Here is a 13606-nt window from a genome sequence, read left to right on the forward strand (position 1 = left end):
ATTTAAGCTTCACAGAGCTAATATGGTAATCAGTCAGCAATATGCTGAGCAGTTCACACCTTACTGGAAATGTTAATGCAACATGAATAGGAATAAAAAGTATTTAGGTCTCAAGGAATGATATTTTAATGAATCAGTGAATACATGAGAATATATATATATATATATATATATATATATATATATATATATATATATATATATATATATATATATATATATATATATATATATATATATATATATATATAATCATGTATTCACTGATGAATTCATATATCATAAACTTTTCTTGATCAGATAATTTTTTTTTATTATTTCTTTTTACATAGAATTTGATCTCGATAATTTATAGCTAATAAACACTTCATGACTATTATTTTCAGTTCCCCAAACTAAAAATTGGACAAGTCCAGGATGTGTTGTTTTGACTTCAACAGAAAATTATTTTGGCTAAAAGAGGAACAGTGGAAAGTGATCAGGGGGTTTCATAGACAAAACATTTTTCTTCCCCTCATGCATGGTCATTATTCTCTAGGCAAAACATATCATAAACAATATAACATGTGAGTTTAGTATGTTTTTGTTGATGTTGTTGTTGTTGTTGTTGTAATGTCTTGTTAGTTATATTAACCAACAGATCACATCTCTGAGTGAATTACCTTCTAGAAAACATTCTAACCATATAAAATCAGTCTTTAATGTAATATAAAGACGCGTTTGTCCTCAAAGAGCCTGTTGAACCTGAGGCTCCACCCCCTGTCACACGTGTCTCCACATCACTACAACTTTCAGGAGAGGGACATTCCTGCTGCTCTTTTCTGCAGGAAATCACATGGAAGTGCCATGATCGCACTCACATGACATCTCAACTATGGCAGCGGATATCAATGAAGGTAATGAATAGAAATTAAAGGTATTTAAGCTAAATATTTTACGGTTTCAGATTATGTTTTTCCGTGGGATTCATTTATGTAACTTTTGTGCTGGCGTTGGTCTGCGAATTCCTTTTCTAGACTTCTGAAAGTTCTAAACCTTCTCGGATGGTGTTTTAAAATATCTCGAGTGACCACTAGACTCACTTTAATAACTTGACGCACTTTACGTTCTCGTGTAGTGTTTATTATTAGTTGCTGCTTCACTGGTTTCACCTGTTTAGTGACTACAGGCTAACGTTACCTGTTAATTCAGGTTTTCCAGACTGACACCTCACATATGGTTAATGTTTTAAATAGGATATGTCCATAAAATATATATGCTACACAAATTCTAAATATTTAAAATCTTTGATACCATTTTAACGATTTGTGAAGGGGTTGCGTACAGTCGAATGTTAAATTATATTGATTATGCATGCAGTCAGTTGCATCCATGCTTATAGGTTGAATGTTGTCATTTTTCATAGTCTGATTTAAACCAATCAAATAATTTCCCCTGCGAATATTTACATTTTGTCCGAAGCCATTGGATGCGAATTAAGTTACAAAAGCCAATCCATTTCCAAACAGTATTTAATTTACTATATGCTTGCGATGGCATTTGTGTTTAATGTTATTTTTATTAAGTTATGTTGTGTTTGCATTGTTTTTGTCTAACAAGAACTTACTGAACTCTTCAATGTAAAATACAAAGGTATTATGCAACTACAATATTCTGACAGTGGTGAAGCAATCGGCTTATATAAAAAAAGATTATTTCAGTGTGTTCACTTGTAACACAGTTGAAATGCTCCCAGTCACCCATTCCAAGTCAATCATTTTGTTATGTCAGCATAAGCTCTTATTGTCTTTTAGGATCTGTCCCTTTGTACTATCGTGAAGTACATCAAGCCATCTGCTCCAGAACTGATGAACGAGTGCCCATCAGTGTATTCCAGAGAGTTCTCAGCAGAACATCTCTCTCCGTCACCGTTCAAAACCAGGTGAGACTTGCACTAAGATTACGTGTCATTATTGGCTAGAAAGACTGTAGCTGATAGTTAGCTGAATTACGTCTCACAAGCTTTGTTTAATGGCATTATGTGTGGCTAGACGTGGAAATGTTATGGTTTTGTTGGGTTTTCTTGTGGAACTTTTTCTACAAAGGCTGAAAGGAATCTCATCTGCATTTTAGATAGCCGAACATGTAAACAGTGGTGATGGATTCATAAGTAAAGTCTCGCTGTATAAAGGCTTGGCTCTAATTGCTCTTGCTCAACAAGGAAAACCACCTAGTCCCAAACTGCTGGAGAATTTCATACAAGGTAAGCATAAGCATATCTGTTCCTCAGCTGACTGTGATAAATGTGTAGCACCATCAAATGTCATTTTAAGTCAGTAACCCCAGTTAAGTCTTTTGTTTACGTCCTGTGATGTTAAATTGCCTCTTACATCCTGTCCCAAATGAATTGCATTCCAGCGGCATTTCAGTGTCACCATCTGTTTGCAGTGATTTGAAGAGCGGAGCTTAATACGTGAAGATATTTTATGAATTTTTTTTTTTTTTTTTTTACATCTTTAAGAGAAAAATGTGCATTTTAGAATCCTAAAGTGTTCTCACCCTGTTTTATACAGTATGCATGTATTATTTACATTCCTCAGGTCTATGATTTTGTTGGACAGGTTGTGCGATGGTGTATTTGAGTGTTTTTCTTCACATATGATTCATATAAAAGATTCATATCAAAGCTCTGAAGAGTTAGTTTTTCTTCAATACAGGCCTCTTGTGTTATTTCAGGTGTTGCCAGTAGGACAGTTGACCGTGCACTTTAAAAGTGACGTTTCCTGTTTTTTCCTCTAAGCAAGACCAAGTATCCCACAAACTGCATGCCAAGTGCATATCTCTCTTAGGAATGACCAAATTTTTAGCATTCCACCAAACAAAAGCAAAGGTCCTGTGTTCAATCTGCTGAGGCAAAGTTTTGCTGGGTCAAGTAGTTTTTTCCCATTTTCAGTTTTAAATTGTAAACACAGACCACAGAAATTCAGAGAAAAACACAGCTCAACATTTTATTGTTTTTATCTTGTTCTTTGTCATTCCTTGTGACTTCTCTGTAATTATGTTATTTATTTGCTGTCATGAAACTCTCATTGAACAGAGATGGAAAGAAAAAAGCAATCTTCTTCATCTAATTTAAAATAATTAAGGTGAGACACTGCAGGCAAAAACACTGTTTTTTCAAGCTCCTGTCAATTTTGAGATTTTTGGGCTTTTTTGTTATTCATAAAGTGCTTTTTCAAACAAGTGGAAGGAAAACATCCGAAAGACACTGTTAATTGTTTCTTTTATAGCACTTTATCTATTTGTGTCAATAGATTTACATTACAATACATATTTTTAAAGGCTGTTTTCTCAAAATGAGTTTTTTCCTTCAACACTGAGCCATAAATCTCCACTTCAGTAGCACTTACACACACCAGACTTTACATTTTTATTCCTGTCTATATTCTGAAGGTTTTTACAGAGGGATTTTTTCATATATACTTCCTTGATTATATACAACATTGAATTTCCCCCAAAATTTTGAAAATATATTGTTTTCTGGCTGTTCAAGTATTTTCTGAATTATGGAGTGTCTGTAAAAACATATGACTCCAAAATAAATCTCCAAAAAAAATCTAGTGTTCAGATTTTTGTACTAGACATTTATGCAAATTAGCACATATTTCATTAAATAATGTCTCATTTGCATATTTAAAATACAAAAAATGTTTGCAATAATCAATGTAATCAATCAACTGGGTAAGTAAGGTGATAACAATTATTTCAATTTTTTTATTTTTTTTTTACCCTATTCACCTGCAGTGTCTCGCCTTAAGTATGATACTGTGATCACCCACACATAATGTTTGGTCAGTCACATCTGAGTGTCACACCTCTTGAAATACATTAAAGTCACCATTATATGTCACGTTTAAAGAGTTCCCGAAGCCTCAGCTGGGAGAGCCGAAGGAGCTTCAGAGTCTTAAGATGCAGACGGTTCAGGAGAGTCCTTTGATCTTGTCTTTGACTCTGGGAGAGCTGTTGAAGAAGGACACCATCAAAGTTCAGCTCATTCCCGAGAAGAAGGGGCTATTTCTTAAACACGTGGAGTATCAGGTCACCAGTGAGGTGAGTGACTTTAGAGGCGGCATTAAACTTCATCCCAAAAGTACAAATTTGCTAATAATTCACCCACACTCAAGTTATTCAAGATGTAGAGGAGTTTGTTTCTTCACAGAACCAATTTGGAGTAATTTAGCAAACTTAAACTTGCTCACTAATGGATTCTCTGCAGTGAATTGGTGCCATCTAAATGAGAGTCAAAACAGCTGAAAAAGACATGAATAAAAAGAAACATAAATATTCAACATGTTTAATATTTATGATCAAAAATCCTGATGTGTGCGGGGAACCCCGAGGACAAACGCGTGCACGCTCAATATCAAATCAGAAAGCGAGATGATGGAAGACGGAAACAGTCATGGTGCAGCACAAAGTGAAATTGATGTGGACCACAGAGATGGAGGATCAGCTTGTTGATATGTGGCATAGTGAATTTTCTGATGATTGAAAATCATTACAAACACTATCATTGCAATTTCTTTCTGCATATCGTCCGCCATGCTTATTCTGAAGTCTCGCGAGATTTCCTGTGTTCACAGTCGAGACTTGAAAATCTGCTCATGTGTGGTGTGCTGTCTTTGTCACATCATGGCACACCACACACTATAGGAGCAAAATGGTTAAATCTAGGATTTTTTATCCTCCTGTTTGTGGTCTATCACATTTTGAAAATCTTATAATATGTATAAATCTTTTTGTGTGTACCCACCCAGCATTAGTTGAGTCATTGTTGCTGTGTCATGGTGCACAAACAAAAAGTACTTCTCTCCATACGTAGCTGTTAAATGGCTCACTTTAGCTTTAGTGTCTGTCTCAAATGATTAACTCACATGTAGACAGCTCAAGATAAATGTCACAACCCTCTACATTACGAGTAAATAACTCGCATATGCTGTCTATCGTTAGCCACTGGCTAATCAATTCTTATTTTTTACTCACAAGTGTGTCTTAGAGGCTATTATAAGTTAAGCACAGGCATATTTTCACTCGCTGAACACTCTTACTGAGCACTTCAGAGATTCACTCTACGTCAAGCGATCTGTACTTTTTCAGTTCATCTCAATGGATGTGCAGCGTACCTGTAATTGATGCATTGTAAACCTTAGTGTGATGGTGCATGTCTCGCCGTCACTGTTTCTCACACATGTAAAGAGAGAGTTTTACATACCACGCTGAATTGTGGCACTACATGTAGACTATATTCTTTGTTGCATTTTCCTGTCAAAATAACGGCGTTCATTTAGAATTATTCAGCTTTTAAGAACAAGCAGAAGATATTCCGGTGTTCTGTCGATTTTGTCCTACCCTGTCAGACTTTGCTACCTCCAGTTAAAACAGATGGTGCTACAATTCGACAATGAAAAATGCTGTAAAGTTATGGTTTATTAACGCCTACGCCTACCCCAACCCTAAAACTACCTTTACAGTAATCCAAATACAGTAATTATGTGTAATACTCGTGGTTTTAGCTAGAAGGGATACAGCTACAGGTAATCAACAATAAATAATTCAATTTTGTTGTATTAAAGTCTACACCTACACCAACCCTAAACCTACCCTTACAGGAAAAAAGATGCATTAAATATTGTTGTTCGGCATGAAAAAAAGGATTCAGTATTGATGTGCGCAGGCGCAATAAACCCTGGTAGAAAAATCTGATGGATAGGAAAAAATGTCAGGACCATTGACTGTTTGACATCTCATTGACTGGTGCTCATCTATTACTGTCCCTGTTTTGAATTCAGAAGATCAGTTTGAGCGAGCGCAGACAATGTGATTAATATTCATGAACCCAGCAGCTCGTCAAACCGTAGTGCACCGTATATTGTTAGTATAGTAGTAGAAATAGTAGTAGTATTATCTTTTGATAATAATAATTACTATTATCTATTACTATTATTATTATTATTTATTTAATTTTTTTTAAGTACCAGTGAGTTTGGTTCATATTTTGAGGAATTGTTTTCCTTTATCAGTTGTGATAAAATAGCTTGACTTTGCAAAGTATGAGAGGGTTAAAACTGTATTTGGCACAAAAATATTAATTTAAAAGCAATAGTACAAAAAAAAAAAAAAAACTCTTCAGTGCAAAATTGGACCAAAAAGACACTCGAGTTGCTGCTGAGTCATGTATCAGTCACTGTTGTAATATTTAAACATATCACTGATAGTTTATCTACTATGTGCCCTTTTTGCAGCGGTTTACAGTATCCGTCTATCGGAGATACAGTGATTTTGACGTCTTCCATGAGCTCCTGCTTCAGAGGTACGCTTACAGAGTCGTGCCGGAGCTTCCTCCCAAAAGGGCGTTGAAAGGAGGTAAGAAGTTGAATTATTTATTCACTGTAAAATCTCAGCATGTGAAAGAATTGTAATCAAACCTGTAGATTATAGTCTTGTGCATTTCCCATTTAGACTGTGGTGTGACATTCAGTGCTTTTTGGGAATGCACCAGACAAGCAATCATAACCCTGCCAAGGCTAAAAAAAGTAAACTTCTGTTTTTCTGCAGACTTCAGCAACTCGTACTTCCATAGTAACTGAGTACCAGAAAGTTCCTTGCTGTGTTTTATTAATGTAAGGACTATGTTTTGTTGTTTCTGGGAAAGTTTAATCTTTTCTCTGTTCTTTGGCCCCGCTGCAGTCCTGACCTCCATGTCAGAGCGAGAGTTCATTGAAGGGCGGAGAAGAGCTCTGGACAGGTTTCTGAATCTTGTGGCACGCCACCCTGTTTTTTCCGAGGATGAGCTTGTGAAAACATTCCTCACCTTCAGTGGCTCGGTGTGGATTTTTTGCTAACCCTGAATTTGATTTGAATTTTCTAGATAAATGGGATTGCATTTTTATTATATTTGTTCTTAATGGACATTCCAGATTTCAATATTTATACCCCACAGGATGTCCAAACTAAGCTTAGAGATGCGTGCAAAAAATTGGGTGATGAGTTCATGACATGCAAATATGCAACGCAGGCCAAGGTTTGATTCAGTTTTATTTGACTTCACATGTTAAATATATGTTTATGTTTGAATGTCATAATATTCTCTTTTAATGCAGTAATTGGTAATTAATACTGCTTGTCTGTATTGTGATTTTTTTTCATGCAGGATTACCTCCCAGCAGATATCCAGAGTCAGTTTTCATCCAGCAGAGAGCTCATCAAAAATATCCATAGCAGTCTTCAAAAGTTACGGGACCGGGCAGAGAGGATGGCCGAGCGCTCGAGGGAGAACGCCACAGATCTGCTGATGTTTGGGAAGGAGCTCAGGTACCTCATCCTGAGGGCTGTTTCTCAATCTTTGTGGTATCTCATAAACCAGTGGCTCTTAACAACCTGGGATCTGAGGTCATCTAAGTATGAATAGAACGTAGAAAAAGTTTTGAATGTTTAAAATATAAAGGCAGCTGTAGATTTTTATCTATAAAATATTACGCTTGTGCTAACAAGTTTTTTTCTATCCCCAGTACTGTTAGATATATAAATAAATTATGTGATTAAAATCATGTTTTAAATAATTTATATTAATTTTAGTTATATATAAAAGTATTTTTTTTTCTTTACTTTAACACATCATTTTATCTACCCACAAGCACTGGGACTTAAATAATGCTATTATTCACATTTATTTATACATATTTCAGTTTCAATACTCTGATTTTCCCCCTTAACTACCCACATCACTCCTTGCAGCAAAATAAATAAATCTTAAATGAAAGTCTATAAATCAACCTTTATTTTTTGATGGTGATTATTTGTCTGTACATGATCTCTTATGTACAATGGTACAGTAACATTGACTGTTTGAGTAGGTGGAAAATACCAGACTTTTTCAGTGGTTTATGACTACCTGCCATAGATTTCAGCTTTCGGTCTCTCTCCGCTCCAGTTCTTTGGGGTCAGACGAGTCACCTGTGCCTATCCTGGCATCCTGCAAGAGTCCTTGGGCTACTCTGAGACGCTCGGTCAAAGGGCTTTCTGTTGAGTTCTCACTTCTGTCTGAGAAAGCTGCCCAGCAGGTACTGTGCCGCCCACACATACCACGTGAACTGCTACAGAGGAATTTCATTTATTTATTTAATACAGGGCAGAAGAGAGGAGGATTATGTGGTGGAAAAACTTAATCTGTTCCTGGACTTGCTGCAGTCGTACAGGGTGAGTATTAATGTGCTTTAAAAGGGTCATATCATGCAATTTAACATTTTTCCTTTCCTTGTAACGGGTTTTGTCTTGTCGTGCCGGGACACACGACATCACAGTATGGTAAGGGGCATAACATTTCCGTCACACACTTGAGGTATTCGGCCAATCACAACACACTGGATTGCTGGCCAATCACAGCACGCCTCGCTTTTCAGAACAATGAGCTTTGTAAAAGACTATGCGTTTTAGAAAGGCAGGGCTTGGAAGAGAAACGATAATGTACATTATGTGGAAAGTAATGTTTTTTGAATCTTAAACCACATAAACAAATTGCATTACACTAAATACACTAAATAATGTTCTTTGTAGCCACAGCTGAAACTTTTTCTTTGTATTTTTGCTAGTGGTGGGTCGTTATCGGCGTTAACGTGCTGAGTTAATGCGAGACTCTTATCGGGTGATAAGGGTGCCATTAATCTATTCTCAAAGTTGGGTTGGGAGCTGGGTCTAAACTAAGCAAGCTATGATGACTTTCACCTTGATATTTTATATAACACACTGGCTGAGGCCAGCCTAAAAAGATGCTCAGGACAGTTGACGGGCCACTGCTGCGCATCGTCACGAAAGCTTATCTTTTTCACATGTTTTTAAGTCTTACCGCTTGTGGATTTAAACATTAAAGCATCCAAACACAAGACGCGGAAAAGCTGAACAGAGTAGCTGGTTACTCACGTGCTGTGTTCGGTGCGGAGAGAGAGAGAGAGAGAGAGAGAGACGTGTATCACAGACAGCGACACTGAACCGAGCTCTCTTCTGCGAAGTTCTCCTCGAAGTCCCTCCTGCACCTGAACGAACAAATACAAAATCGCAGTTTGAACAAACAAAAATGTGTATTATATTGGATGCGTTCATGGTCTCTTAAAGGGACCGCGCCTAATTTAGCTACTGGCTGCTGTAATGTTAATCCAAGAAAATTAAAATGAAAATCACTGGCTGCTCTTGACTGAATTACTTTGTAGTTTTAACAGTCAAACCAAAAATTATTCCGACACCAGATATATTTTTTGATATATTTAACAAAACTGTAATAATGTGACAAATGTTGAAGGTTTCTGAATAAATGTAGGTTTGATTGTATATTTCATTTTTACATTGAAGACTATCCAGTGCTTTTTTACATTTAATTATTTAGTTTCTGTACCTTGACACCTACAAACTTGAAAAAAAGTTAAACATTGTGTAAATAGCACAAATAAAAAAAAACGAACATACAAATTAAACAATTTCAAACAGGGCCCACTGGTACAACCTTCACCGGGTCCCCACACAGGCGCGTTCGCTCCTGGAACGCAACTGGAATCCATTCACACGGGTGCATGGCTGCACTGCAGACGGAGTATGTGTGAAACAGGCGTACGGTTGTTCGCACCTTGTGCAATGTGGAATTAGTTTACAGCTTTTTCAAGCAGTTTGTGATGCATTTTGGAAACAGGAGATGAACATTTCTAATGCACCATCTAGCTTGATAAAACCCTTCTCAAAGACTTACTGTTTGTCAATTTTATTTGGGTAACACACATATTCTGAATGCCGTCGGCAGAATTCAAATGAGCCATTTTAATCTAGATTAATCTAGATTAATTTCAGATCACAGTGAGATTAATCTAGATTAAAAAAATGTATCTATGCCCACCTCAAATTTTTGCCCATTTAGAGGAAATAAATTGAAATATGACTTTTTAGGGCTGTTAAGATAATGCAGTAATATTCCACAGAATTAATGTTATTATTGTACTTTTGGTCAAATAAATACAGCATTAATAAGAGACTTCATCACCTTGAGATACTTTTTTTTTGTTTTTTTGACATAGTTTCAGAAGTCTTGGAATATAGCAAACAAGTTGTAATTTAGCTGTTTTCATCCACTGTTTATCTAGAGAGGACTAGGGAGACTTGTGTTGCAAGCTTAATTAAAACCATGTGTTACCACATGAGCACCAAAGCTCAAAGTGCATGTAAATTACCACTCAGCCATGGCACAACATTTTTTGAGTGTGTATGTTTTGTGTGTATGTTTTGTGTCATACAGGACTTGTGTGAACGACATGAGAAAGGGGTCTTGCACGAACACCACCGCGCACTGCAGAAGTACGGTGTCATGAAAAGACAAATGCTGAGTGCCACGGTGCAGCCAAAAGAACAGGTTTCTGTCGAACAGCTGGAGTCCCGCATCGTCCAGGTCAGACCACACACACACAGACACACACACACACACACGCACACACAGAGCTACAGCAGAATCACCAGAGGGGAAATGTGGGGACCAGTAGCTTGAGGGGCGCTGATAAATCCTTTTAATTTAGTTGGTGAAATTGAACTGAAGGGCTTGAAACCAAAGCCCTTGAGCAACACTTGTATCCTCTAAATCCCTCTGGGGATTCCACAGGCATCTGAACTAATATAAGATCTCTGCCTCTTTGGAGAGGTAGTAGTAGCTCTCTTTTTTTTTTTTTATCTTATCTTGTTTATGCCTGGGTTTTCAAACTGGGGTCTAGAGAGGCTGTTAAAGGCTGATATTTAACTTATATTTTTCAGAATTGGATTATATTGGTAATACACTACTATGTGGTCTGAGTAAGATTTGTATTTCTTATTTTAATTAAGAAATGAACACTTATAGGGCCAGATTTATTTTCAGCTTGTGTCAGCGCAAACCCTCATATGGCGTTAAAAAAAACTACTGTCAGTTATTAGCACTGAAAAGGAGTGGACCGTTTATTATTTTTGCGACTATTGAATATGCATTTGCAGGAGTTTCCTTTTCGAACAGTACATTTCTGGGAGGAAAGTATTTAAATGAATCACACAGCGTGATTTACTAAGGTTCACACTCGTCAGTTTACTGATATTTGCTGCATTATTTAACGCAAAGAAAAGCATATCTTAAAGCAGACAGTGTTCTGCGCTTCTCTTGGTAGATTGTGCTGGTCATTAAGGAAATGAAATGTTGCAGCTGTGATTTTTAATGTGGCCATTTTCAGTAAATCACCCTCAGAATTTTCCCTCATCATCGGCGCTTGTATGAAATCGCGCTCTCACGCTAATTTGCCCTGTTAAGTAAATCTCCCTTATTCAGCAAGGATGCAGTACATTGATCAAAAGTGACAGTAAAGACATTTATATTGTTAAAAAGCTTCCGATTTCAAATTAAGGCTGTTCTTTTAAACTTTTTGTTCATCAAAATGCATTACTGTTTCTCACAAAAATATTAAGGAAGGATCATGTGACACTGATGACTGGAGTACCAATCACAGGAAGGAAATGAGATTAAACATAGTTATTTAAAAAAAAATATTTAATAATATTCCACAATATTACTTTTTTTTACTACATTTCTGATTCAACCTAGGTGAGAAAAAGAGATGTCTTTCAAAAAATATTTTTTATTTATTATTAATTAATGCCACTAATGTACATTCATTGCATCACACGCACTGAGGATATTTTATAAGCCACCAAAAAAATTCCTAGCAACCCATTTCATTTGGTTAAGTCTATAAACGTTATACACTGACCAGACTTTCATTAATGCATTTAATTGATCATTTGAGCAGCCAGTTTGCATGTTCATTTTACCTTCTCATTTAACAATTTGATTGATCAATTTCATTTAGTCATAAATCAACATAAAGGCCCTGGCCATCTGGAGGACAAGAGAAACCCTCCCTCATTCTTAAGTGATATTGATGCAATGCCAAATCATGTGAGGCACATACAATCTCTGTCTAACCTTCAACAAGCATATCACGATCCAGTGGTTTTTAACTGCTGGGTGGCTCATTGTGATAATGATGATGATAATGATGATGAAGGTTAGGGTGGGAAGATGTGACCGCGCCGTAACCTCACTATGATCTCTGACTCAACGGCAGCAAGAAAACGCCATCCAGGCCATGGAGCTGCGCAACTACTTCTCCCTGTTCTGCCTGCACCAGGAGAGCCAGCTCATATTCACATACCTGCCCATCACGTCTCACATCCTGGGGGCATTTGTGAACTCACAGGTGCTGGGACATAAAGAGGCAAGCTTATCTTTTAATCCATCTCTGTGTCAAAGCTATTCATTTTGATTCGTGCCAAAGTTAGTTCGTATTATTTTGATTCAAACAAAGCCTTGTAATATTTGCTGTTGTGCCTTGTTTTGCTCTGCTCTAGATGGGCGAGGTGTGGCAGGATCTTCATTCCAAGCTTAAAAGTCTTTTTGGGGACGGGAACGGACAGTCTCCACCCCTCAGCCCCAAATAGCCTCCCCTCTGTGTTCTCAGAATCGAACGAACCCTGGCCTGTTTTGAATAGCAGGATCTATTCAGGAGTTATGGGGAACTGCTTGTGTGTGAATGTGTTGTGTGGCAGTTCCTAAAATCTGTCTGGTGAAAAGGGCCCTTAATTTCCTACAGTTTGAACAAACTGACGCCTAAAATAAACACCTTATGATGTAGAGAATAAGTTGAGGAAATGCAGCAAGATGCTACAACACTGTATTAATGTTTAATCTACACGTGTGCAAAGCTGATGTTGTTGTTTTAAAATGTTGCATTGTTGCAAAACCGTGTAACTCATGAAAGATAACCTTTCTACTGTTTTAGTGCAATATAGAGAACTGAACTGAGAAGCTAATAGCCAGCAGCAAGCCAGAGCGGTGGTCAGTTGAATATTCTTAGCAAACACAGGAAATGTGCAGAAATGATGTTATTAGTTGCGGAGGCAACATATTCTTCCTTGTTTGTGGTTTCAACTGACAGATTTTTCTGTCCGATTGTCTATTTCTGATTCTTTAGACTCGTACTCTTTGTGCTTGCAGCTTTTTCACATTTTATCTTTATTTGTAGGAACCATTCAAAAGTGTGGAGTTAGAAACAATGAATACTTTTATTCAGCAAGAGCACAGTGAATTCAGCTGAAGTAACATTTAAAGTGTTACAAAAAAATACTATTTCAAATGAAAGCTGTTCTTTTGGTACTCACTTTTCATCAAAATATCCTGGAAAATATTAATCCGCACAATTGTGTCCAACAATGACAAGGAATGTTTCTTGAGCAGGAAAACTTTCAGTCTTGCAGAGAATTACTGTGAGGTATTCAAACTCTTGAACAGTAGTGTATACAAGCGAACACGTTCAAACTACACTAGTCACCATTTAAAGTGGATCAAAACCCTTCATCAAAGTTGTCCTAAAGCCCCTGTTGAAAAAAAAAAAAAAAAAAAAAAAGCCTATGCCGGTTAGGTATATATTGAAGCTGGGTTTGAGCTGGTTTAAGATGGTCCTTAGCTGGACATGTGGACCAGCTCAAACCAGCATTCCAGCTTCAAAACATACCTAAC

At 36.9% G+C, this 13606-nt stretch overlaps 1 protein-coding gene across 1 annotated transcript; it reads left to right on the forward strand.

The window, feature by feature from the left end:
* Positions 1 to 769: 769 nt before the first annotated feature.
* LOC113092117 (sorting nexin-8-like) lies at positions 770 to 13493 on the forward strand. Its single transcript, XM_026257716.1, has 13 exons — positions 770 to 896; positions 1794 to 1921; positions 2113 to 2242; positions 3899 to 4089; positions 6282 to 6402; positions 6727 to 6863; positions 6980 to 7060; positions 7190 to 7350; positions 7970 to 8099; positions 8167 to 8235; positions 10313 to 10462; positions 12156 to 12305; positions 12439 to 13493. The coding sequence occupies exons 1-13, from the start codon at positions 875 to 877 to the stop codon at positions 12526 to 12528; spliced, it is 1560 nt and encodes a 519-aa protein (XP_026113501.1). The 5' UTR covers positions 770 to 874; the 3' UTR covers positions 12529 to 13493.
* Positions 13494 to 13606: the final 113 nt, after the last annotated feature.

The sequence above is a fragment of the Carassius auratus genome, unplaced genomic scaffold (genome assembly GCF_003368295.1).
Source record: "Carassius auratus strain Wakin unplaced genomic scaffold, ASM336829v1 scaf_tig00214480, whole genome shotgun sequence".
Classification (NCBI taxonomy): Eukaryota; Metazoa; Chordata; class Actinopteri; order Cypriniformes; family Cyprinidae; genus Carassius; species Carassius auratus.